Raw genomic sequence first — 26,805 nt, 5'->3', positions numbered from 1 at the left:
AACCCTTATGCGTTGTTAGTTTGTAAATAAATTATTATGACAGAAATATTATATGATGGTAGCTCAATCTTTTACCTCTTAATATAAATATATTGTTGTAAAAATTACAGAAATTCCTTAATTCTTAATTCATCTTGGCCTAGTGGTCATACAAACACATTAATCAGTCCATGTTAAAAAGTAAAGTAAAACCAACGAACTAAGTTAAAAAGAAGCAGCCTTTCTTTCTCTGCCACTCCGTCTCTCCCCCCATCTCCCAGTGAAAATCCCAAAATTATGGGCGTCTGTGCTTCCACTCCGACCAGCACAAAAAGCAGAGGAGGAGGAGCACCGCGACCAGATGCGATCGGACGGCCGACAAGCAGCATAGTGATCGACGCGGACGGTCGGATGCAAGAGTTGAAGCGACCAACCCAATCAAAGCACATCACTTCCCAGAATCCCAATCATTTCCTCTGCAACTCCGAAACCATGTCCATCGGCACGTGCTTGACCCACGTGCCCGACGAGGAGGAGCTCCAGCCGGGCCAAATTTACTTCCTGCTGCCACTGCGTCAGACCCAGAAGCCCCTCTCTCTGCCGGACCTCTGCGATCTGGCCATCAAGGCCAGCTCTGCGATGGCCAGAGACGGTGGTCGCCTAACTTCAAAGCTCAATTTTCCCTGAATTTTTATTTTTTGGATAATAAGTTTTTTATTTATTTTTGTGATCGAATGCAGTGATGTAGTGAAACACATTTTGATATTTTGCGATGAGAAAATTGGGGACCATTTTTCTATTTTTCCGGTATCAAAAGCCGCCTGTGTATGCAAGAAAGTAGGACTACCCGAAAGAAAAAAAAAAAATTAATGAGAAGGTTTTGAAAACTTTGAGTTTTAATGATAAGGATAAAATAAAGAGTAAAGTAAATAGTACCATGATTGATTTTTTAGTGTAAAAATGTGGTTTTTTATTAAAGTGAACAGTACCTGGTGTTTTTTGTTAAACTTCCCTAAAAAAAATTGGGAAAAGGGGAGGACTAGTGTTTTACTGAGGCAGGCTTTATAAGGCAGGCATTATTGGGCAAGGGGGAGGCAGTGCATGTGGGCACAGGCCCAACACAGTTGAGTTATTTGGGCCTAAGCCATACTAAATTAGGCCCGAACTTTACATTGATAGATAAGGTCTCTGCAAAAATAATGTTCTCTAGTTCTGAAATATTTTTGTACATAGCAATTAAGTGGTAGTGATGCTTCTAATTCTATTGATAATTATTAGATGAATTTAAATTTGAAATTTGTGTAATAGTAGATTAAATCAAACTCGTTTAAAATCATATTAATCTAATATTAATCGAAGGGGTGGTGAGCAAAAATGTATTATACAAGACTTTTATTTTTTTAGTACATTTGATATTCTACACTAAGAATAGGAGGAAGGGTTTGAACTCGAGACGCAGTTATTAGAAAATGAAACCCCTAACCATTAGAACAATAAAAAACAGATTGTGCAAAACTTTCATTTTTTCTTAAAGACATGACGCATTTTAAAGAACGTGTCATAATTCAATAAGAGCGCAACGTCTCTTCTACGTCATTTATTCATCTCTTATGCGTCAATACAAATTCATGCATCTGCGGGGGTTTTAAAAGCGACCACCATCACAAGGTGGTTGTCGTGTAGGTTGTAACGCCGAAGCTATAAATTGAGGTCACAGTTCCAAGAGGCTGACAACTTCTATAGCCAGTAGCCACAGATAGCAGTCAACGTGCACACGTGCATTGACGTGGGAAATTTATGTAAATTTGGTGAATTAGGGAACGTACATGCTACACCGACTCTTAAATCAATTTACTATTCAACCATTAACCAACTCCATCGCTGGGATTTTCTTGGATGAACAATCAATACTCCTTTTGAATTTTGATTAGAAGGAATATACCATGACTTGCTCGTCGGCGAGACTGGATAAGATTTTTTTTTTTTTTTTTTTAACAAACAATATTATTTGTACATTAACGGATATGAGGTAGGTTAAGCATCATAAGGGCTAGCAATAATGTGGTCAAATTCACATCTGGTGAAAATCGAACTTAAGATCTCTCACTTACAAGTGAAGAGAAATATCACTAGACCGTATTACTAGGTGGTAAAACTGGATAAGATTGAAGTTAAGCACAAGTTAGTCCTATGAAGTCTTACCGCTCTAGATGAGACTTGTAAGTTGGATTGTTATCCAATTTAACTGGTTTAGAATCAACAATTATAAGTTAACAAAACAACAAACATGACATTAATTTCAATCCAATTGAATTGAAATAATTTAGTGCTGCCCGAGCACCAAACCCTAATTGGCTGTGGAATCCTGGGTGGCGGAGAAGAAGTACTATAACCACGACAACAACTCCTGTGCGCCGAATCATGAGTCGTTCGTATACGCAGGTTGTGTGGAGAAATTCTTCGGAGTTGGGGTGTGCTGAGGCAACGTGTGTCAAGGGGTAAACTAGTTTAAGTCTTTTTGTTTTTATAATCCTCCAGCGAACTTAACAAGGGCAAATCCCCTGTTAGCAGGAGCCAGGAGGGGTTAGGTTATGTGTCACAGATAGTCCGATATTAGGGCCTCATGTGCCACTAATTAAATAAAGTTAAAGTTGGATGCCAAATCTTCTGATTCTAGCCTCTGATGCGATAATTAATATGTACTCATTCCTATAAGCTTGATTTATATTATTTGGCCCGTCGCCTCTCACGCTTTAGGATTTTAGGGGGTAATGATTTTTTAACATGAGATCAGAATCTTTTTTGCAAGTCCTCTTAAGTCCAATCCTGAGTTCTTTGTTGGTTGCCTATGTTTGTCTCATTAATTTGAGAAGTTCAATTCTCCTTCTCCATGTGGTTTATTTGTAAAATTCAGTGTGAAAGTTGAGTAGCATCATTTCTACACAGTGGCGTAGTCAGCACTTTAAACTTTCAAGTAATGGGGTCATAATATGAACCAAAAAGTTTCATTGGGTCATTACGTTGAGCATATGTCAACATGTGCCGAAAGTTTATGTCAACATATGTCGTCAACTACTATTATTTGTAGAGGCTTATTATGGGTGGATGCAAGATATACAGTGGAGTAATGTTGAAGACTGCCAAGACTTTTCAATTAAAGTATTTCATACAAGAGAGGAAATGAAGACAAATATGATAAGGAAAATAGAAGTAGGAGGAAGAGGTGATTTAATTTGCCTTAGCTGTTTGTAGGGTCAAATACAATATACATACAAATATACATGGAATTTGTGGAGTTATCAAGATCAAGAACAACCAATGATCCCATCACGTACAAAATACTCCAACTTGGTTAATGATTGTCCAACAATTACTACCAATTATTATGATGACCTACCAATTAGCACATCAATAAGAAGTTATGTGATCAATTAATACAGTTATATACTTTCAACAGTACTCTCACAAAGAAGGGCAAACTAGTAAGTTAGTACCTCCACTGCATATCCCTTCACCAACAGAGTCTTTCTCTATAAATAACTAGACACAAGAACTAAATATTTGATCACATCAAACACCAGATCAAAGATCAAATGGCTCATCATCATCCCTTGCTAGTCCTAGCAGCCCTGGCTCTAGCCATCAGCTCAGTCCATGTTGCAGCGGCTCAGGCGCCAAGCTCCAACCCTTCAGCCAGAGAGTACCTCCAAGCTCACAACCAAGCCAGAGCCGCAGTGGGTGTTGAGCCGCTCAAGTGGAGTGAGTCATTGGCCAATGCAACAAGCAGGCTAGTGAGGTACCAAAGAAACAACCAAGCCTGCAACTTTGCTAACATCACCAGTGGCAGCAAGTATGGAGCCAATCAGCTGTGGGCAAGTGGGCAGTCAGTGAGTCCAACCATGGTTGTGGACACTTGGGTCAAAGAGAAGGACTTCTACAACCACAGTGGGAACTCTTGTGTGCCAAATCACTGGTGTGGTGTGTACACCCAGGTGGTGTGGAGGAAGTCTTTGGAGCTTGGGTGTGCTCAGGCTACATGTGTCAAAGAACAGAGCAGCTTGAGTATTTGTTTTTATAATCCTCCTGGGAATGTTGTAGGGGAGAGCCCGTACTAAAGGAAGAAAAGAACTTCCTTGCACCAGGATGTTACAGTGGCGAAATCTTAAGCCAATCACGCTACCTGTCATGGTGGCATTCCAGGTGTAGGTAAGTTTTCTCGAACTTATTGAAGTTGAAGTTGAAGCTAATTTGGGTGTAGTTTTTGCAAGTGTTGGGATCTATGATGTTGAGGGGTTAATTAGCAATAATGTGTTGCACTTAGGGTGTTTGAAGTAAATTAGGCAAATGTATAAGGGTCTTTTGCTGCTAAATATATAATGTAATCACTATGGTTCTTCAGATCTCCTTTCTCTCTGTGTTTGTGATTTGTTTTGTGTTTTTTGGGTTGCAGAATACAGTTGCATTTCTGTGATTATACAGTAAGAAAATGGATTTGAGAGATCCAAGAAATATATGATGCAAAAACCAAAATGTGGAATTTGGATGATTCTTGTGATCCAAAAAATGGGCACACTGTACATTACATAAGAAGAATTCAATTTCCACCGACACAGAAAACTGCTAATAAACACGTGACTCTCACGTGCAGAGTTCATTGACACATGAAATTGCAATCGATTTTACTATTAATAATGATGGTTTCAGGGAAACAAAAGATATATTTACAGTGCTAAAATGCACAATCTGAATTCCTTCACGACATTGCAGATACAAAATGCTGCAGGGTTACGCCCTTCTATTCTCTAGCCATCACTTCTTTCTACTTTGATTTTTCCGGGTTCATATTCTACTTTGTACAGAAGAGAGACGAATTCCTTACCATAAAAACCTTGACAACAATGCAGATTACATGAATTTATGGGACCCCATGCAACCGTTCACTTCACCAGCTCTTTAGAAATTAAATACCGAAATGTGAAGTTGTGAGGAATATACTCGATGCTCTTGCGGTGTTTCCCAAGCTGGCATTTCTTGACACTCTTCCTCAATGATTCAGGCAAAGTCTGTTGGATCATCTCTAAAACACCAACTGGACACAAACCCGAACTTTTTGCAAATGCCTCAACAATCTTCGGTAGAAGAATTTTGTGGTCCTTGCGCACTCCAAAGGTAGCTCGAATGTACTCGTCCTTTGCAGCTTCCAGATCCTGATATACCCTCTTGGGTGTGTATACACGAACCTGAAAAAGATCATGGACGGTTCATACAATTCCTCACAAGTAAAAACATAAAAAGCTAAGAGCAGATCAAGGTATTCAAACATACTTGTTGACTTTATTATCATTTTCCTTTTTGGTGTAATGTGGAAAAGTAAACCTCAAAGAAATTTTTGTTTTTGTTTGGTTACCGTGCAAGGGAATCAAACCTTAACAGAAAAAACTAGTGTTAGTTTGAAAGAGTAAGAAAACTGTAATTCTGAGGCAGCAAAGCTTTAGCATTCATGAATTAATGCTAGACATAAACTTAATAAAAGAAAAATGAAGTTCATAAGTACCGCAGGATCAGAATGGCTTCCTGAACACAGTGCAAAGTGTAGAAGGGGTTCCGGATGGTCAATTGCATATGCTTGCCGTTCATCTCCAGTCTTGAACTTCGTCCTTGGAGTAAGTAACAAACGAAGCCACTGCAAGCAGAGATATACTGTTGTATGTTTGAATTCCATACAAATATTAAGTAAAAACAAGCGTTTCATAATGCTTCAGAGTGCACGTGCATGTGTGTCTTATGACCTACCTGTCCCGGGCAAGACATCCGGCATCCAAGGATAGAGCTTTGCATTGTGTCTGCGCTGATTGTGTGACCCCCAATGTTATAAGCAGCCTGGATAGTAAAAGAAACCAAGTAAATCAAAGCCGGTACTCAATGTTTTCCCCTAAGTAAAGCCCGTGGAACTATTCTTACCTTCAAAAGCAAAAATACTCTCTTTACATTGTTTTGAGGAACCCCATAAGCCAAATACGCCTGTCAGACACAGAATATTGATTACAATCCGGTAACAAACATCCAAAGAAGATCGCAATGTAAACCAGTATATTAAAGGTGGTGAACCTTACATGCATAACCAATGTATTGTGTACATTAATCCAGAACGCTAACTTCTCATCATTTTCCAACTTTCTTGGATCTACTTCCTCTAACCGACAGATAAGTGACCTGTAACAGGATAGCTCCATAAGCATAATGATTATGTCAAGAGCATATGGAATTTACTTCAGATGGGTACATAAAGGCTCACCTGAAATGTTGTAGCAAGTGCTCGATATCGCCTAGTTTTTTACTATCTCTATAAATCCATGGCACTTCAACCATTGTGCTGTATGGCCCACTAAACTCTTTAAGTCCTTCAATATGAAAAGGATTATCCAATCGTACATCAAAAGATGAATTATTCCTACATCGTGGACTCCACATGTCACTCTGATCTCGTGGTGAAAATGCACTTGTTGATGACAAAGATGAATTGGGAGATGAAAGGCCATTATGTGACAAGAGTGTTTCGGAAAGCTTGCAATATATGGTGGACATGCACTTGATCATGTCCTCTGAAAGCCTGTTAGGTGTCTCTGGAATATGATCAGCAATGCGTGTACCAAGATGCTCTGCCAGACTAATTAAATTTGACGAAGTATTCTGAGCATACTGGAAAAACAATTGACAGTCATAATCCAGAAAAAAACCTCCAAATATCCGTACATATCACGACAAGAAGTTAAACCCTCTAAAGTTAGGTTTCCCATAATTGTCACTATTACAAGAATATCACCACACATAAGGATCTTATTCATTAAAAATGGTGAAGTAAAGCAGCTTATGCCATGATGTGTGGTGATAGAAAATAACAAGCATTTTTAGGGAACAGACTTTAACAAGAAAATTATTAAAACAATGCATGGAAGTTACCTCCATCATAGACAACGGTTGAGAATGACAGGAACGCAAAGTGTTTGCCAAAGACTCTTCTGGAGAAGTTCTACTTAAGAATGCAGAGCGTTGCGAAAGTGAGGAGTGGCAACGGTGAACACTGGAATCTAATAGTTTCTCTTCTCCTCCAATTGCATTGAATTCCTTCTGTGAATTTTCAAGTGACTGACCACTGGATTGAACTGCCAAGTTTTCCCCCTCCAATGGCATATCAGGTTCAGAAACTTCCAGGAATCTGATTCTTGGGCTTGTTAGAGTTGGTTTTAGTCGTTCATCCTTCTTAGATGGGGAAACAGAGGAAAATTTCCCATCAAATGCTCTCCTATACAATGAGAGAAGATATTGTTCCAAATGCGCAACTTCTAATTCTAACACAGCAATCTCCTTAATCAATTCTGTGGCTGGCTGGAGTTACATAAAAGCAGTGTCAAGATGTCAGATAAAATTTACATTGCAATTTGCAACAGAATATGACAGAAATAGAGCATGTATGTACTATGCAGGTATGTAATTATCCCTGTTAAATATTCATATATATTAAAAATAAAAAGAAAATTTAATATGAAGGCAGAAAAGCTACCTTAGGCATCACACTTGCATTTGTATTATGATGGATGGAAGACCTATAACCCAATGAGTTTTCTAAAGCATGACGGACCTTGAATTGATCTTGTAATCTTTTCTCAAGCTGTAGAATCTGTGTACAAAATATCTAACACCTCTAACATCAGTAAGCAAAGTTAAAGCTGGAGCACGCTTGAGCATAATGGGTTGGATATAATAATCCAGAATCTCCCGAACCTGAATATAAAGATATACAATTTTGGTATACCTCTTGCTTTAAAGAGTTGTGTACTTCCACGGTAGGAGATTGTTTCTTCTTGGTCGTAACATGGCCCTTGAATTGTCCCATATCCTGGTTTTAGATCCAATCCATAAGTCAGATTTAAAGTTATTTTTCGATGCCAGAGTTCAGAATTTTAATGCGTGAATAATCAAAATAATTACAGTTTATTCAACTTGCTTCAATAAAGAATATATCCCATCTATGGCAATAGGTATAATTTTTAAGACATAACAACTCTATAACTTATTTAACATTATATGAACTTGTAGTTAAGATTAAATATCTGGAAAAGAAGGAAAATTAGAGGGGCCAATATGTACTGTTCGAGCTGGCAGCCTGGCACTAAGCTTAAGATCGTTAATTTAGCTCTTATTGTAATAGGTAGTCAAACAAACAATAAGCTACTAAGATCACTAGCTCTAAGATATATAACCTTCTTTATAAGATAATGATTATGAAGTAATATAGGCAAACATGTAAAATGTAGTAGTGATCATACCAGCTTTACAAGGTCTGATGCTTCACCGGAACCATCCAAATCATCTTCCTCCACTCTTTTCTTCTCAGGAAAGCTAGCAATGCGTAAGTGTAAACAAAATGAATTAACTGATATTGATTGAAGAAGAGGGCATTTGCCGTCTTTCTTTCCACAAGTAGGCCACTGCATATATGATTTGTCCATTTACAAGCAAAACCTCAACGTTTTCTTCTCAAACAAGAGGAACAAAAAAAATTCGGGTTCAATATCCTGTACTACTCATGATTACAAACTTTAAGAGGAAAACAAAGTTGGGAAAGATTTAGAGAAAGCGAAATTAATATTTAGAAAATATAATTTTCGCACAGAAGAGAAAAAAAAATTCAGTACCCTCAACTGCTCATGAAAATACAAAAGACTTTGGGAGGAAAAGCTATAAATTTTCAGAAGAGAAATGAAAAAAAAAAAAAAAAAATTCATGGATAAAACCCGAAATTCCAAACAAAAAACACCTGAAATCGAAGGGTCTCAATGAATCAAAGAACTCTCAAGTTTTTCTCTCTCTTAGGCTCTGAATCGTATCAATTAAAAATAACTGAGGCTTCCATCCATGAGGAATAATTGAGCAGCAAATTTGTAACAGGCCAAAGTGGAGGTTTTGTTTTTTGTCTGAATCCAATAAATGCCGGTTAGTAGAAATTCAGTGTTGTCACTTGAAGAAAAATTCCTTGCAGCTGTGAAAGCTCAGATTCCCATTTGTCCCAAATAATCCACCCCACAAATTCTTCCAGTTCAAGAATTTCAACAAGTATGCATACTAAAATAACGCAAAAGTGTAAGAACAGTGACAGCTAGCTAACAAAAAAACATAAATTCATGAGTTATCACCGAAAAATATACTTAGTAAGTGACGGAAATCACGGTACCCCAGGCGGTTCGATCCCCACCCATCCTCCTTCCCTCTAACATTTAACAATTTCTTTTAACAAACGATATTAACATTTAACAATTTAACTCAGCTATCGTTTGTATAAAATAAAAAAAAAAAAATTTAAAAAGCTACCTTTTTGAACGCTTGTGTTGTTTCACACTTAATCCCAGCATTTTACCTTCACCACCGCTCATCCCTCCAAACCGCCTTAATCTCTGCAAAAATCATCCCAAAACAGAACGGTAAATATTTTACTGAGGCAAAAAACAAAAAGATTCCAACACAGAGAAACACGGGAAATAAAATTTACCACTTACCCACGAACCCAGAAGTGAGGGCAAATTTCTCAAACGCCTCTAATCAGACTCCAAAGTCCAAAACTTTAACTTTCTCACTTGCATTTTTCACCTTCCCGAAAAAAAAAAAAAAAAACCCACAAAGTGACACTTGCTGGTGAAAATTGCAGAGCTGAATTGGTGCCCAAAACCCACAAAAAACGACTCAGAAAAGAGGACACTTTTGACCGGGGAGCTTCTCTGTGAAGATATGACTGTTTTTTTGAGCTTTTCTGCCCCGGGGGGGGGAGCTGGCTTTAGCTTTGGCTTTACGTTCAAAAGAAGGAAAAACAAGGTCGTGGGGGGTTTAGCGGGAGAAGAAAAGCTGGCATGGACTTGTTGTGGTATTAACGGAATACCCCTGAATGTCAAAGGGTTGCAAAAGTGGACAATTTTCTTTCTTTCTCTTTCACTCAGCCAGAGGACAAATGGGAGGGTGATAAATAGCGGCTGTGACTGACTCTGGATGTATAGTGTGCGTTAGTCATGATTTATATTTTATTAATTGTTTGTCACTTATTTTATGATCTAAAGGTATTTATTTTCATTTTTAAGTGAGATTGTTAGTGGTTAAGTAATGAGTTATGGATCAATTTACTCGGATATTCTTTAGTGTAAACATATCATTACAGAAAGTTTTAATTAATTTTTTTGTGTCATAAACGTAAGTTAAATAACATCATCAAAATTTCAACGTTCTCTTCTCTTGTTGTGAAGCAAGTGGGAGTTGGTGACCGTCCCTCCACCTTGTCCCATGCTGATTGATCTATGGTCACTGGCCCAAGACTCTAGTATGACCTACATATGTAGCAATGCATTCTAATTGAGATTCTCTTCGAATCTATGTGCTTGGAGTATAAGGGTAGAAAATTCAGGTCATTGAAAAAAGAGATCCGGATCCTTAATTTATGTGAGGTGGGTCAGTAAGACGGACTAATAGAGATTGCAAGATTTAAAATGAGTGGTCTGAACTCCTAATCCATCGACTCCGAATACATAAATCCAAAGAGGATCTCAATTCATTGCATATATACCATTGCCTTGTATTAGAAAGGGAAAATACACATGACAATACTTATAATTATTTATTATACCAGCATCTAGTTTTTACTTTTTCTTAGTTGATATGAGTGATAATTAGAGGGAGAAATCGACCTAAGAATTTGAGTGTAATACTCTAATCACTTTGAGTTATAAGAATTTTCCGTCTCCATAATTTACTCTCAAATACATGTGATATTGGGAAGAAGGGGAACAAAACAAAGAATTTCGGGCACATATTAAATTTATAGTTTTATATGCAATGGTTTTCCCACTCTATTTTCTTCCCCTAGACATGCCTTTATCTAGGTCGTTAAATTGAATAAAGCAAAAGAGAATTAAATAACAAAAATAATGGAGAAGGAAAAGATGAATGGGTGAAAATCATTTATCCTTGAGTTATATTCAAATTTACTTTCCTATTGCTAAAGTCACATCAAATGGTTATATTTTGTCACTTACATTCAATGAAACATTAATTTGTTTACATTGTGTATCGAAGATGGAACGTTATTCTTAGGAATGATAATGTATACTAGTTCGTTAAATGGCACTCAAGTTGATTCGTGAATATAAACCAAGTTTTCAAGAAAAGTTAGTTGCATGTTATTTTAGGGTTGCAGTGGTTCTAAGTCCACGTAACTTGGAATTTTAGATATACAACTAAGGAATTGCTTGAGAAATGAATTTTTACCATGGCTCAGAAGGCCAATGAGTAAGTCCATGTGAACCAAGCCAATTGAGAGCAAAAGCCAAAAATGGGTTGTGTCCAATAACGACTGGGTGGCAAGTTTTTTTTTGTTTTTGAAGAAAATCAAATTAAAGAGGAGCCTCCATCAAAAGTGATGAAAGGTGAAGGATAAAGAAGACATAGGATGCTGGAAAAGGAAGAAGGATTTGAGAGTTTTCTCTTTGTCTAAATCTCTTTTGAGAAATTTCCCAAAAAAACTCTCTTTTGAGAAAAAACACAGGTGGATGCCCTAACTGTCCTTCAGCGTCAAGGAAACTAACGTTTGTCACAGAATCCGCACATAAAATAATGCTTAATATTATTAGGGCTTGACCTTTTCCAATTTTTCCAATACCAATACAAAAGAAAAAGATGAAATGGCCAGTGCGGTGGGGTGGCCAGTCTCTCCTTTTGTCGTGATATTCACCTAATTGGGAAAAAGAATAAGAAAAAGTTTCGTTTTTCACTGCAATGAGAGATGCTCTTTAATTTGGTCTGAGCAATGAGAGAAAAGTGAGAGAAAAGTGAGAAGAAAGTGAGAGGAAGGGTTGTTTTAGTAAAAAAAATTCTGTGAATTGTTTACTGGGTGCCTTTTATAGTGAGATTGCAGAAACCAAAACCCTAGGGCACCTGCATGAGTGTAGAAAGTATATTATAGACCCTAGCTAGGATCAGCACTTGTTTATTTCAGACTGAAAATATGGATTTGATTAGTCCAAAAAGCCAAAAATCAAGACATAAGAAAGGTGAAAAGGAAAATAAAAATTTGAAAATGAAGGAAAAATCCAAAGTTATCAGCATTCTGAAGTGCTTCTTTCGATCGTCAATGTACACTTAGGCCTCGTTTGGTATACCGTATTAGACTCCGGATAGGATTAATAGTGCGAGACAGATGTTTGGTGCAGTTTTGAATTAATTAGCCGGCCGATTATATATCCCGGGCCCACTTTTTAGTCCGGCTCACACCTGCTAAATAATACACTCCAAAAGCTAAGGATAATTTAGCAGGTTCAAAACTCAAAAACCCAGGAAAATTTAATCGCGTTGTCTCTTCACTCTCAAATAAATTTGTGCCTTCTCCGTTCTCTTCTCTATCCAGAACGAACTCCATATGTTGTTCTTTGTTCTTCTTCCTCCTCTCGAATTCATCTGCTATCCTTCATTCTTCTTCTTCCTTTTTTCCGCTCCTTTTCTCTGTTTGCTCTCTATTCCCTCTCTTATGAAATTGGTTGATTTGTCTATTTCTTACAAATTGATTTTGGTGCGGAGAATCCATATGGGTTTTGGGAGATTAAGAAATAAGGAAATGGGTTTGGCAGAGAGAGTGAGATTTGATGCGCGGGGATGATGATGAAGAAAGGATAACACAACTGTAAGAGAAACCTGGGTTTCTTTCCTTCCTTTTTTATGTTTTGTTTTTTAATTTTGTCGGTGCAATGAGGATTAATTCTTTTTTTTCTTTGGTTTTCTTCCTTTTTTCCATTTTAACATCAGTTATTCGGTGAATTTTTTTTTAGAAATTTATTGTAATCCGATATATTATCCGATGTACAGATTTATCCGGGAAAGCACCAAACGCCCGACTAATTAGTCAGTACTATCCGATGACTATTTATCCTATCCGACAGAAATAATCAGTACAGTCCGAGCTGCCAAACGAGGCCTTAGCAATTATGAATGTGTACTTAAAGCTGGTCCTGATATTTGGGATCCCTTTAGAAAATTGAAATGGAGGCTCTCAAGAGATTTTGAGATTTTTGGATGTTGATTTCTTCTTCACTATCCATGTGGTCTAACATTTCACCATGTACTTATATCAATCTATGGATGGTAGTTGCTTTGATTTGTGGTGTTTAGCGTGTGCTAGACCAACATTTGTTTGAATCCACAAAACACTTCCTATGATTGACCTTTGTTGGTAAAATAATAGACGCATCAGTTGAAATGAAAAGGACTCTCGTGTTATGGAGAGTAACTTTTGCACATTCATTTTCTTTCCCTCTGGTTATATGTTTATTTCTAGCATTTAAATTGAATAAATCAAGGAACACAAATATATATAAATCATGATTCACTTCTCTTTATTCTTAGCTGCCTTATGGTTGGTTTGTTTAGCATCAGAGTCTTTTCAATAATATGGTCTTTGCGTGGGGATCCTTCATTGGGCATTGAGGGTAGAGACAGAAAATATGGTTAATTTCCCTTTGGATCCATCTGCCATTTTAATCTCCAGTACAAGTTAAAGATTTTGTTTCCAATAAAGAAACAGATGAAACTTCTATTTTATCTTATTATCAACTGTTTATGCAAGTCAGTTGGATGGTTTCTCAATGCCAAAAATATTAGATTAATACCAAGAAAAAAATACATGTATTCAATTCAAGAGTAGGAGAATCTTTAATTTTCAAATCAAAACTGACAGACATCCTCCATGGAAATTTGGATTTATAAGTTGCATTAATAATATTCTTTAGTTTGTGGACCGCGAAAAATGACATCCTTACTACAAGGACCAAAGAGTGTAGGGTTCAGAGTTCCATGTTACTGAGATTTCTCACAGAAAGTTGTTAGTTTTCCAAAGAATTAGGTTAAACAAAACAATTTGCCATTGATTTTTAATGAATCTAATGTCTGTCCTATAGCTAATTAAGTTTATTTTAACAACTTAATTAGGGGACATAAACAACAGTTACCTGCAATATACGCTAACCAAGATGTCAACCATGCAATGAAATGCAACTTGAATGGTAAAACAAGACAAATTAGAAGTGTATGTGAATTGTGAAATTTGAAATTCAAAAGAATTAGGAGGAGAGAAACTGCAGCTTCCGAGTCAGGGTGGCCTTTTTCTTTCACTATATTTTCCTATTTTTTAATATGAAAATGTTAAATAAAATCCATAACATATAGAAAAATACAAGAACTTCATCAGGTGTTTTTTATCAAACAAATATATGTCGGAGGCAGATTGTCTGCCCTCCTGTTTGGATGCCCTGCTCATCCTCTCCTATTTGTGCGGTCACGGTTAAGCCATGTCAACATTTTATATTCTTATTGTTTTTTATCTAATTATCTCTATAAAAAAAATCAATATAAAATGTTGATGTGGCTTAACTGTGACCGCACATAATAGGAGGGGATGAGAAAGGCACCCAAACAGAAGCGCAGACAATCTGCCTCCATATATGTCGGGCAAATTCTTGACTGATGGGAAATGTCTGTTTTCGTTAAGTTAATCATTCAACAATGATTCAATTCCACTTTTTTTGATATTATTGATACCAAAATGGGGTCTGCATTTAAAGAACGAATAATGCAATGATACACATGGGAAATTCTTAGTAAATGTATCTTTGATTTTATGCTTGGTCTTATAAACTAACAGAAAAATGGGTAATCTGAAACAAGAAAAGGACTTCTCAGATGTGGTATTTACTGTTAAAAAGATGCAGTACCCAAATCACATAGCCAAACGTGAAGAAAGAATCCATGCCTTCTTGATCTGAAGCTGATGCTGAAGCACCATCTCTATCACGAATGGGAACTGGTCACCGAGTTGCCTTGAGTTGGCAAAAACTAAACGTCCTTTAGCTACAAATACCTAGCTATGAGGGGGTATGAGAGGACAAATTATTGGGCACAACACTCCTATCACGTCACTAATCCGTCCATTTTGATGTATGCACATGAAGAAAATGTGTCTTTAGCATACAAAATAATGTGACATGAACATTCATATTTAAGAATTTTTGGCGTGAGAGAAAAAACCAATTGTGTGTAGTAGTGGGAAAAGGGGAAGATGCTTAAATGTTTTTATCTTTTTGGGTTGAAATAAATTTGTTTTGGGTTGGGGAACGTGAAGAAGAATCCCATTAGTGGGACAGAGAAATTAGAACTTTCCAAAGACATTTGGACAAGGGAGTCAATGCCAATCATAACCAGCAAAAGGCATCCCTCTTTCTACCTCTTAGTTTTTGTCCCTCGCCCTCTTTATCTCTGTCATAAGGTGGATGGTCCAACACCAGAAGGTTAATGGGGGTGGAGTTTGACTGCTTGATCCTGATGCAATAACATGTAACAAAACTAAGCTGATCTTCAAAATGTTTTTGGTTGTAAGAGTTTTCAGGTGCATTAATACTGGCCCACTAACATGTCAATACAAACAGTAACTCCTAAAGGATCCTTATGTTTTGTTATAGTGGTTTTGTTGCTTAACAGAGAATGGCTTATAGCATGACAGAGAGAATAGAAAATTCCTAACATTTTTAGTTTCTACCACCATTCAAATATTTGGTAGTTGGTAATGGCAAAGGCACTGGGCTTTTGTACATTGATTTTTGCAAAAGGCAGTTAATTGCTTCCAAATTGTGGAAAAAATTTTACTTGTAACGAGAACACAATTAGTACAACATTTGTTTTAATAAGAGTGCTGGGAAATTTTATTTTTCAAGTTATTAACTTTTTAGCTCACATATCTTACCATTTGTATAGTGACACGTGGTGTACCACCCCGTGTACCGGTTACACTGAAAAATCTCTCCAAATGGTGTACCAAGCATACATTTAACAAACAACGCAATCTCTGCCCTAGTACTACTCCGGGGAGTTATTGAAACTTAAACAGCATTTGGTTAGTTAGGCCTACTTCATTGTTCTTTTGGCCCAAATATTTGCAACAAGATCTTATTATAGGTACTTGTTTGTGGTACGCCAACGTATCATCCTATAATGCCTCATGTATTCATTCCAAGAGATGGTACCATTTCTTGGATCCAAAGGCAAATTAAGCCCATCATATATTCTCGCACGAGCCCCCTTGATTGATTTGGATCATCTTGGTCGTCATCATATTATCCATCAATATAGTCATCATATTATCTATTAATATAGTCATCATATTATCACTCAACATCTTTTTGGTACGCCTCTTGGTATAATGTAAACCACATTTCGAAGTCATCGGCATGGTTTGCAATTGCTTGGACAAGTGTCGTTCACCTCAGGTAGATGTCATCTGCTAGGCAATACCTCATATTGTACTGGCGCCCATTGATGTAATAGTTTAGTTGAGGTGATTTACCCTTTGTGGCGCCCATTGATGTAATAGTTTAGTTGAGGTGATTTACCCTTTGTCAGGTTAGTAAAGAGGGGTGAACGCCCAAGTACTGTAATGTCAATTTGGGATCTGGGGCTCCAAAGAAAGCATGTCAGATCCATGTGTTACGAGGCAACCGCCTCTAACACAATAGTTGGCTTTCTCAATCTTCCGCTAAATCTTCTTTTTATCTAATGGTACAGTTTTTCCACTACCAATGTATGCAATATAATGACCCTATCATGCCCAGAAAGCCATGTTCTTCAGCTTTGCAAAGGAGCTGAACAAGATCTCCTTGATTTGGTTCACGGAGGTATGTCTTTTTGTAAATTTGAACAATTGTGTGACAAAAGTGAGCAAGATTCTCAAGGCATGTAGACTCAAACATACCATCTGTCATCTATCACATCAGCTGGGGAGGCATATAACATCATTTGGAGTGCAACAGTAATCTTTTGGTGATGTGAGAAACCAGGACAGCATGCTCTATCAATCTTCTGCCAAAAGTATGGATTGACATGTTGGACATTATGAAGCAAATGCTCGAAGGCACGACCCCTCATTCGGAAGCGACGTCTGAAATCCTCTTCTGGGTACACCGTGTTGGTGTTAAGGTAGTTGTTCATCAAAGTTTCATACGCAATCTCTCTTTGTCGTGGTTTGTAAGAGCAAACAACAACAGGGTCATCCCATTGAGGTTGTTGTTGAGTTTCCTCACACGCCATTGTCACCATAAATGTTGTGTTGCGCCATGCCTCATATTCTTCATCGGACTCCTCATTTTCTCGTCTTCGCTCTGCCCATTTATCTTCCAATTTGGAACTGGTTAAGGACTCCCAGTTGGAATGCGAAGATGATCCAAAGTTGGAATTCATTGAAACTTGAATTGAAATGACAAATTTTAGACAATGACGAGATATTGGAGATGGCAAAAATGAAGGTGTGAGAATTCTATCCTAATATCCAACCAATTTATTAACATTGAAAACTAAGGATAAGAAGTGTCATGTAGATAAGAATCATATCTGAAAATTGCGTAACCATTTACATCTCAACACGTGTCACTCGAAAGTCCTATCCGAAAATTATTAAGATTACATAAAGATAAGAAATATGGAGAGTTACTCATTTAGTAACACATATTACTCGAAATCCTATCCAAAAAATTATTGAGATTATATAAAAATAAGAATCTAGATGCTTATTTATTTAGCGACAAATGACATTCAAATATATGTCTAAATAACCTTATTTTAATATGGTAATTTAATTCAATTAACCAATAAGTTAAAGAACAAACTTAAAAATAATAAATTATTGAGGGGTTAAAACATAGCCCATTGCGGTTGGTAATTGTATATAAATATAGCATGTCATTGTTCATTTAAAAATAATTTTTTGTAGGGCTATAATTCTACGAGGCTATGTTTAACTCTTTTGGTTGGAGATGGCATTAGACTCTTAATTTCTACACACCTTTTTACCTTTTATGCACACTATTGTTTATTTTTTGTTTTTGAATTACAAATTAGAGACGAATCAAGGAACAAGAATTTCTATGAGTGTGCATACGCATATAAATAATGTGCTAAAATCATTGATTTACCATCATAATATAATGTGATGCTTGCCAAAAAAAAAAAAAAAAAGTGCAACCATCGTCCCCATTGTGCATTCCGTATACGATTGAAGTTTTTTTTAAAAGAGTTTAATGATCCAATTTTAGTGGCATTTTTTCTCTATATATATAGATATTAGAAGAAGATCCACGTTTGACCTCCCTCTCCCCTGTTGATTTTTAACACAGATAATAGGTGCAGTCTCCATAAAGAGAACGCACATACCTCACTTTGCGATAATGTACCTTTACCGTAAAATCAAAACTATTCAATTTCTTAATCTACAGAACGACAACCAAGTATATGATCTAACTAGGGATGGCAATTTAATTCATGAAACCCGATACTCGCAGTTAATTGGCCCGAACAATTAGGTTTCGGGTAGCAAATTTCAGGTTTTTTACGGTTTCGGGTAACCGTTGGATAAATTGTTCGGTTTCGGGTTTGGTTATGGTTATAGGGGTATCTGATCCGAATTAGTACCACCCCGTTTTCATTCTTTAATAAAAAAAATATAAATATTTATTATATATATGTTTTTATAAAAGAACACACCTCACTCTCTCTCCACATTCCTCCAATTTTTGTGCTCTATGCCTATCTTTTCCCCGAGCACCACACACACGCGTACACACATGCAAAACAAGGACCACACCACCATCTTCTCTCCCTCATCCCTCACCTTTCTCTTCTTCCTGTGTTCTCTCCCTCACCTCACTTCTTCTCTGCAACTCTCTTTCTCGCTCTCCTCATTACACTCTCCTCAGTTCTCACCTCTTCCGAGCTACGTACACACGGCACCACCACCCACACCACCCCACTGCAGAGCCGGCCTTGAGGGTGTGCAACAGGTGCCACCGCACAGGGCCCCCAATTTGGAAGGGCCCCTAAATTTTCATTACATGTATACAAATGCATATAAAATAATTAGATGCAAAAGACAATTTATCTGTGGTTCTAGTGCAAACAACTTATTTTTGTTGCAGTAACTTGCAATATTTTAGTTTTATAGATGAAAAAATTAAAAAATAATAATAATAAAGAAATATAACATTAAAAAAATTGAAGGGCCTCTATCTAAGTTTTGCACAGGACCCCTCAATACTCAGGGCAGGCCCTGCCCCACCGTCTCTAGCGAGCCCTCAAACCACACCCTCCAGACCCCACACCATCTCTGCCAGGTTTTCCGTTCCGTTGAGATTGAGATTGAGATTTGGAGGAGGGAGAGCAAAAGTAGCTTTGCTCTTTGATTGAGAAAGCTTGAAAAAGAAAAGAATTTAGTAAAGAGAGATTGAGCAAAAGCAGCTTTGCTCTGATTGGCAAAGCTTAAAAAAAAAGCAGCTCTGCTACGCATCAGTAGAAACAGAGCACCGGGGGGGGGGGGGGATGAAGCCGCTGAACCAGTTCAGTTTTCCGACGAGGGGAGGGATGTGAAGATGGTCGTGACTCGTGAGGGAGGAATTGGAACATCATGGGAAAACAAACTGGGAAAACCGTTACCCAATAGGGAATCCATTACCTGACAGGTTTGGTTACGGGGAATACCCGTTCGGGTTTTTTTTTGGTTTTGGGTACGGGGAAAACAAACGGATTCGGTTATGGGGATGGCACATCCAAACCCAATCCGCCCCGTTGCCATCCCTAGATCTAACATAATAAATTAATTACGTAATTATACATTTTTTACATTAAATTTGAAAGTTTTATCACATTATTGATGTATGCATGTATCCTGAGAAGAAATACATAAAAAGTATTTTGTTACTTTATTCATCCTCTGAGGTTTACTTTACAATATGTAGGTGCATATGTCTTACTCTACAAGGAATATATTTACAAGGACACGGAAATTAAATACAAGAGATTACAAATCAATAATCCTACCTAAAATAGGACTCCAAGAATATTCACAACTAAAACTCAAATCAACATCATGAACGTCTCCATCTAAGTTACTTGTAAAAATATTAGTTAACAAAAAAGTTACTAATAATTCATAAATGGTCACTTAGTACTACGGTCTAGTGGTATTCCTCTTTATTTGTAAGTGAGAGGTCTTAGGTTCGATGCTCTCCAAAGGCGAATTTGAACCACATTATTGCTAGCCCATTGTGAGGCTAGGCACATCCCCTTCTTTTTAGTATAGATAATATCGTTTGTTAAAAAAAAAAATCATAAATGAAGATTTAAAAAAAAATTATTAAAAAATATAGAAAAAAAAATTAGGGCGGAAACCGTTTATTATACACTTCTATACATGATATCACAAAATAAGTAAACTCTCTCGGTTCATACACGAGGAAAGAAAGAACAAAAAATTAAGGCACAAACCCACCTATTATAAACAAGTACTGGCCCCCCAAATTGGTAATTTGACCAGTGTTTAAAATTCCCGCACAGGTGGCTAGATTGCAGATGAGATACCAGGCATGCACGTAGAGATCTCAATGATAATCACTAACAAATTTCCTTAACGCACATCCATTTACCATCAATACATTCAGCATCGGAGAAGCCAGAAGACATGCAAAATTCACGACAATCGCCGGCACTATTAGTATCGTAAATGCAATGACTCTGTTCCTCACACGGAACATACTTCTTACATTTATGCTTGTTAGTCTTACTCTCATGCTTTGCCTCATGATTCTTAGCAGTCTCGCTCTGTTTCATCTCATGAAGCTTCTTTTTTGCCTCATGACTATCACGGTCTTGCTTCTTAGTATCGCAAATTTCCTTAACGCACTTGCATTTACCATCAATACATTCAGCATCGGAGAAGCCGGAAGACATGCACAACTCACGACAATTGCCGGCGCTATTAGTATCGTAAATGCAATGACTCTGGACCTCATTTGGAACATACTTATTATAGTTATTATTGTTAGTCTTACTCTCAAGCTTTGCCTTCTAACTATCACGGTCTTGCCTACCCTCAACAGCCATTAGTGCCATCTCTGTCAATATTATACATCATATACAAATTAGGTTAGTTAACCCTAATATATATATATATATATATATATATATAGAGAGAGAGAGAGAGAGAGAGAGAGAGAGAGAGAGAGAGAGAGAGGAAGTGCGTTTGGTACGCAGACGGAACGGAACGGAATGGGACGGGACGGGACGGAACGGGACGGGACGGAACGGGACGAGACGGGACGGAACGAAGGTGTAATTTTTGAAAAAGACATGGGGTATATTTGTCTTAAAATGGTAAAACATTGCGTTCCACAAACGTGGAACAAACCCGTTCCAGGGGGGGAGGTGGAACGCAAAAACACTCAAAATCTGTCCCGTGGAACAGCCCGTTCCACCCATTTTTGGCGCACCAAACGCGGGACGGAACGCCTCGTCCCGTTCCGTCCCGTCCCGTCCCACGTACCAAACGCACCCTTAAGGTAAGGGATCCACACATTTTTTATAAAAATGGGAATTAGTTGTTGGGTCCACACCGCATTGAGCTTTAACGATATGAACTGTCTATTTTTCAAGTTGCAACTCATAGACCCTTCTTACAAAATATTAGCCAAATTAGAAATATTTGAGGCATCTAATTGAGTTCAAAGAAATTGACAAACACTTTGTTCTCTATGAAATATTGAATTTTCAACGTGATAATTAAATAGGCAAACAGTTTAGGATTGAATTAAAATTTTGCAAGGATGATCTATGAATCAATACTTACAAAATAGACGATTCAGATAATTCAAATTCGATGTGGAGTGGATCCCACAATTAATCCTCAATTTAATAAAAAAAAAGAATGGGAATCCCCTTCCCTTAAAGGGTCTATATATATGTGGGATATGATCAAATGACTAGCACTTTGACAAACATTTTTATGCTCATTGGTAGCCTTTAGATCTTATAACATCTAATAGTGTTGGTAAAGATTTATGTGATGATTTTTAAACATGAAATGACTTGAATGATGATGTGAATAATAGTTGTGGAGCCAAAAATAATCACAAGGCGACACATGGATTTTTGGACAAAAGAGGGCAAAAATACCCTTGAGGTACAACGGGATTCCTACGTGCGAGTAGCGGGCAATCATCCTTCAACCAAATCAAGAGTGTCAAAAATAGGTAACAAATTCAAAGTTATTTCATCCATCCTCATCCTATATCTTCCACAAGGTAATTATTTCATAACCTTCAAAACATCCCATATAAATTTCATAACCCTCAAAATATTTATTCCAAAAATGTGTTGATTAATCAATTAATGGATTAATTGCCTAATTAATCCATTAAATCACACATTAAACCATAAGTTACACCCTAAAAAACATCCAAAGGGGACCGGCCACCCTATGCCTATAAATAGGCTCCCATTTTCACCAAAAGATAATTCCAACACACTTGCAAAGTTCCCAATACTCTCAAAACACTTTTCTCTCTAAATTTTAACTTTGGCATCGGAGGTTCTTTGGCCAAAGCCCCCCATTCATCGTGGGTGCGTGAGGCTCTTGGCCTTGACCCTAAGAAAAGTGCCCAAAATAGGTAACAAATTCAAAGTTATTTCATCCATCCTCATCTTATATTTTCCACAAGGTAATTATTTCATAACCTTCAAAACATCCCATATAAATTACATAACCCCTAAAATATTTATTCCAAAAATGTATTGATTAACCAATTAATGGATTAATTGCCTAATTAATCCATTAAATCACACATTAAATCATAAGTTACACCCTAAAAAATATCCAAAGGGGACCGGTCACCCTATCCCTATAAATAGGCTCCCATTTTCACCAAAAGATCATTCCAACACACTTGCAAAGTTCCCAATACTCTCCAAACACTTTTTTCTCTAAATTCTAATTTTGGCATCGGAGGTTATTCGGCCAAAGCCCCCCCAATTCATCGTGGGCACGTGAGGCTCTTGGCCTTGACCCTAAGGTGTTAATTGTTTTGTTGGTGCAATTTTGTCCAAGATCAAGGAGGAAGAAATTTGCATCCACAATAGCTAATTAGAAAAATACTAATTACAAAGAAAAATATAATAAAATCTTATTGAATTTTTATTTTGAAAACAAAAGAATACCCTGAAAATAATTTAACCTTCATCTTCTTCTTTGTTTGCTGATGAGATCTGCAAAACTCGATCTTTTTAATTTAAAAACAAAACACTTCTTCCTTTTCTTTTCTTTTTTTGTTAAAGGATCGATGGAAACTCTTCTTGCCTTTATCAATTATGAACCCTAATGAATAATAAACCATGATACTAGGCAAAGAAAGAGTTTTGCCTTGAGAAACAGGAAGTAGGGTTTTGTTTTGAGAAGGGTTAAGGCCATCTCCAACCGAAGGGTCCAAAGGGCCAGAGGGCCGAAAATAGCCCTAAAACCGTCTCCAACCAAGGGCTAGGCCAGAGGGCTCTGGAATCTGGGAGGGCCCCACGGGATCGGAGAGGGCTGGAGGGCTGGAGGGCTGGCTGCTTTCGGCCAGCCAGCCAGCCCCGGGCTGGCTATTTTTTTTTAATGATTTCCTATTGCTGTCGGTTATAACCGACAGCATTAAAGGTATTCTTTTTTTTTAATAGTTCTACTATTAGTGTCGGTTATAACCGACACTAATAGTTTGAAATGCTTTTGAATATAACGGCTAGTAGCCGTTGGATTATTAGGCCTTTTTTTTGTTTTTTTTTTAATGAATTTAAACTTCTTTTTTTCCCTTTTTTTTTCCTTTTCATATGAATCAAATTTTGTTTCATATTTTTTTTCCTATAACTTCTATTTCACAAAATTTGTTTCATATTTTTTTTCAATTCTATTTTTTTCGTATAACTTCCTAGGCCATTTATACAACATTAAATTGTAGTTTTTAAATAATAAATTATGTTTGGCCCTATGGCCCTTTGGCCCTCGGTTGGAGACGGTTTTTTGTGACAGGGCTAAAACGAGCCCTCTGGCCCTCTGGCCCTCGGTTGGAGACGGAGGCAAATATGGCCCTGTACTGTTCATTAAAATATTAATATCTTGGAGAATCTTGGAGGGCCAGAGGGCTAAAACGAGCCATCTGGCCAGCCATCGGTTGGAGATGGCCTAAGTGTCCTAGTCCAGGACTAGCGACTCAATCACTTTGTCACCTCCATAGCTTAACCCTGTGGACCTAAGATCTAAGAACGAAAATTTATGATTTAGGTGTTCTTCATGGTGGGTCTCAACTTTTTTGTATCAGAATTTAGTTTTTTTTTTTTTTTTTCTTCTTGTGAGTAATTATAATAAATTACCTTAATTTTACGTTACACTACAATCTCATATCTTATCTTTTAAACATTGCAATGTTAGCAATCAACTTACGAATTCGTTGTCAAACCTCCATTAAAAAAATCTATTAAGTTAGTCTTTAAGTAATGACGTGGCAACAATAAATTTCAGATTTGTGCCGATGTGTCACCCAACTTTGCCACATGGGCAAACAACTAATTAAAAATATTTAATTACTAAAGATTATTCAATTCATTTAATATTTTATTAAAAATTATAAAAAAATAAAAAAATAAAACCAACCCGCATCCCTATCCTTACCCCTCACCTCTCTGCAACTCCCGTCCACATCTTCTTCCACATCTTTTTCTTCGTTCTTACATGCCGCCCTTCCTCCACGCCATCAACCCAACCATCAAAACCTCATCCACATCTCCCCCTCTGTTCCCACCGCCATCTTATGCTTTGTCGGCTCGCAACCGCAGAAAGTCACCATGGTCCTCGACCGGCAGCAAGCTCTCCTGGATACGCTGCAAAAAAGCCCCAACTTCAACTCTTTTTTCAACCCACTCGCATCCAAGTCATACTCCCCAATCCCCCGCTCCTACCCCGTCTGCTGGACCCGGACCCGCGACTTCCCCACGCCCATTTTCTGCGACGCGACTCAAAAAAACTCTGCCAAGCCATTCTCTCATACTCCAACAAAATTGCAGAGAACGATGCGGCTATGGAAGCGATATGGAGGTACCCTAAACCTAGAAATTGCAGAGAACGTGGGAAAGATGCTTCTTTCTTCCGTTTTTGAAATTGGGAAACCTGCAAGCCACTCGACGGCGACATTTCTGTCTGATTTGCCCAGCTTGCGCGTCTTTGTGACTGTAGCTTATTCACGAGGTCGTCGGAGAAGATGGGTGGGGAGAGATGCATGGGAATATGGGTGGGGAGAGATGGATTGGACGGTGAAGGGAGAGAGATTTTTTCTTAATTTAATTTTGTTAAAAATAAAAAAAAATCTTTCATTAGTTATTATTTAATTAATATCCTAATTTAGTCGTAAGAAGTAGTGGGGCTAGCACCTGCCACGTCTATCAATTAACGGGCAAATTGGCTGAATATGTAATAGAGATATAATATTGTAACGAATTCATAAGTTGATGTATGATATTGTAATAATTAAAAGATATTGTAATAATTAAAAGATGATGTATGAAATTGTTACGTGATCCAAGATTAAGGTGGTAAAATATAATTTACCTTTTTTTTCTATTTGATTTTTCAATTCAATTCTATTATATATTTCTTTTTATAGTGTTTTTTTTTAAAACAAAATATATTATCTACACTAAGGGGGTGGCCTAAGTCTCACAAAGGGCTAGCAATTATGTGGTTCAAATTCGCATTTGGCGAGAATCGAACCTAAAACCTCTCCATTACAAGTGAAGAGGAATATCACTAGACCGTAGTACAAAATGGCATGTTTTCCTTATTAGTTATAATATAAAGGGAGACTTTGAATGTGGTCCTTAGCCATGAATTTTCTTTGATTGAAACCTTGTTGGTTTTTAATTTTTTATCGAGGTCTCTGAAATTAATGTGATAATTTCTTTTTATGTATGTTACTATATTTTTTAAATTAAAAATTAGAAATTTTAGTTTTTTTATATAAATGAGATTTTAAATAAAAAACCATAATTTGTGGGATTAAAAATAATAAATATAAATATACTATAGTGTGTGTGTATATAAACATGGGTACAACCCTAGAATGGGTATGCTTCGATCTGTCACCTCTGGTGCTCCACCGTCCCTATAGTTGTTTGGGCTTTTTTCTAGGCATCAAGGAAAGTCTAATGGTGGTAGTAATTGGAGGAAAACGTTTCACAATTGGTGGATTTTGAGCAAGGTTCCCTGCAACAACCATGGGTGTTTCTTCACCAAACTACAATCAAATTCCTTTTGTTTTTGGGCGGAATTGGAAGAGGGGAGGTTGTGGAAGTAGTTTGCAGGTGATGGATGGGTGAAAATCGCCTGAAAAATGGTGGAAGTTGGCCGGAATTTCACCTATTCGAAACCAGGTCGGGTGTGTGGTGCATGGGTCCAGCTTGGGTGCTCCTCACCCCTCTCCTTTCTCTCCTTGTTCCCCCCCCCCCCGATTGGCCATTTTTCTTCCTCTCTCCTCTCCCGATTCGCCACCATCTCCCCTCCTTTTTCCTCTTGAAACTCTCCCTCATTTTTGTTGCTGCCATTCGACAGTCTCTAATTTTTTTCTCTCCCACCTTTCCTCCTTAATTAATTAGAGGCAACTTTTAATTGTAGCTTTTTCACCTTGATATCTTTTGAATACACAATCTCAACACTCTACAATTAATATAAATTCCAAAAATAATATAATAACTCCTTAATACACATACGTAGTTTGCAATAGTGAAATCCAAGAACGAGATTTCACATAATTAGTGAGACTAATTTTGTTCCACCTAACACGTTTGGAAGAGCGAAATTTTGACATAAAATCCCACATTGGCCGAACCCCCTAGTAGATTTGGTTTAAT

General features: G+C 37.3%; 3 protein-coding genes across 10 annotated transcripts; 2 read left to right on the top strand and 1 right to left on the bottom strand.

The window, feature by feature from the left end:
* Nucleotides 1-276: 276 nt before the first annotated feature.
* On the top strand, nt 277-666 carry LOC139191787 (uncharacterized). Its single transcript, XM_070812806.1, has one exon. The coding sequence runs from the start codon at nt 277-279 to the stop codon at nt 664-666; it is 390 nt and encodes a 129-aa protein (XP_070668907.1).
* Nucleotides 667-3,520: 2,854 nt separating this feature from the next.
* Nucleotides 3,521-4,377, top strand: LOC103405751 (STS14 protein). Its single transcript, XM_008344775.4, has one exon. The coding sequence runs from the start codon at nt 3,573-3,575 to the stop codon at nt 4,092-4,094; it is 522 nt and encodes a 173-aa protein (XP_008342997.1). The 5' UTR covers nt 3,521-3,572; the 3' UTR covers nt 4,095-4,377.
* Nucleotides 4,378-4,646: 269 nt separating this feature from the next.
* Nucleotides 4,647-9,866, bottom strand: LOC103405750 (uncharacterized). 8 transcript variants are annotated; one of them, XR_011575948.1, is made up of 13 exons: nt 9,534-9,855; nt 9,349-9,431; nt 8,307-8,379; nt 7,793-7,876; nt 7,541-7,657; nt 6,940-7,365; nt 6,275-6,678; nt 6,093-6,192; nt 5,941-6,000; nt 5,773-5,859; nt 5,534-5,662; nt 4,769-5,219; nt 4,647-4,722 (listed from the first exon to the last, which is right to left on the bottom strand). XR_011575948.1 is itself a non-coding variant. In XM_008344774.4 (12 exons), exons 2-12 carry the CDS (start codon nt 9,408-9,410, stop codon nt 5,057-5,059), a joined length of 1,737 nt encoding a protein of 578 aa, XP_008342996.3. In that variant the 5' UTR covers nt 9,411-9,431; nt 9,534-9,866; the 3' UTR covers nt 4,647-5,056. The 8 variants fall into 8 exon arrangements, 4 of the variants coding, with proteins under 4 accessions (XP_008342996.3, XP_008342994.3, XP_008342995.3 ...); XR_011575949.1 differs by adding an exon at nt 5,305-5,404 and having other exon boundaries at nt 4,647-5,219; nt 9,534-9,666; XR_524471.4 differs by lacking the exon at nt 4,647-4,722 and adding an exon at nt 5,305-5,404 and having other exon boundaries at nt 5,101-5,219; nt 5,534-5,679; nt 7,541-7,672; nt 9,534-9,866.
* Nucleotides 9,867-26,805: the final 16,939 nt, after the last annotated feature.

This window comes from Malus domestica, chromosome 15 (assembly GCF_042453785.1).
Source record: "Malus domestica chromosome 15, GDT2T_hap1".
Lineage (NCBI taxonomy): Eukaryota > Viridiplantae > Streptophyta > Magnoliopsida > Rosales > Rosaceae > Malus > Malus domestica.
This window is presented reverse-complemented; position numbering and strand designations above follow the sequence as displayed.

Bases quoted from the DNA above. Each gene is read 5' to 3' on its own strand.
- LOC139191787 (XM_070812806.1), top strand. From the start codon at position 277: ATGGGCGTCTGTGCTTCCACTCCGACCAGCACAAAAAGCAGAGGAGGA.
- LOC103405751 (XM_008344775.4), top strand. From the start codon at position 3,573: ATGGCTCATCATCATCCCTTGCTAGTCCTAGCAGCCCTGGCTCTAGCC.
- LOC103405750 (XM_008344772.4), bottom strand. From the start codon at position 9,410: ATGAGCGGTGGTGAAGGTAAAATGCTGGGATTAAGTGTGAAACAACAC. The intron at 6,679-6,939 runs GTAACTTCCATG...TTGTTTTTCCAG, and splicing joins AACCGTTGTCTATGATGGAG to TATGCTCAGAATACTTCGTC. The intron at 5,663-5,772 runs GTAGGTCATAAG...CTCTGCTTGCAG, and splicing joins GGATGTCTTGCCCGGGACAG to TGGCTTCGTTTGTTACTTAC.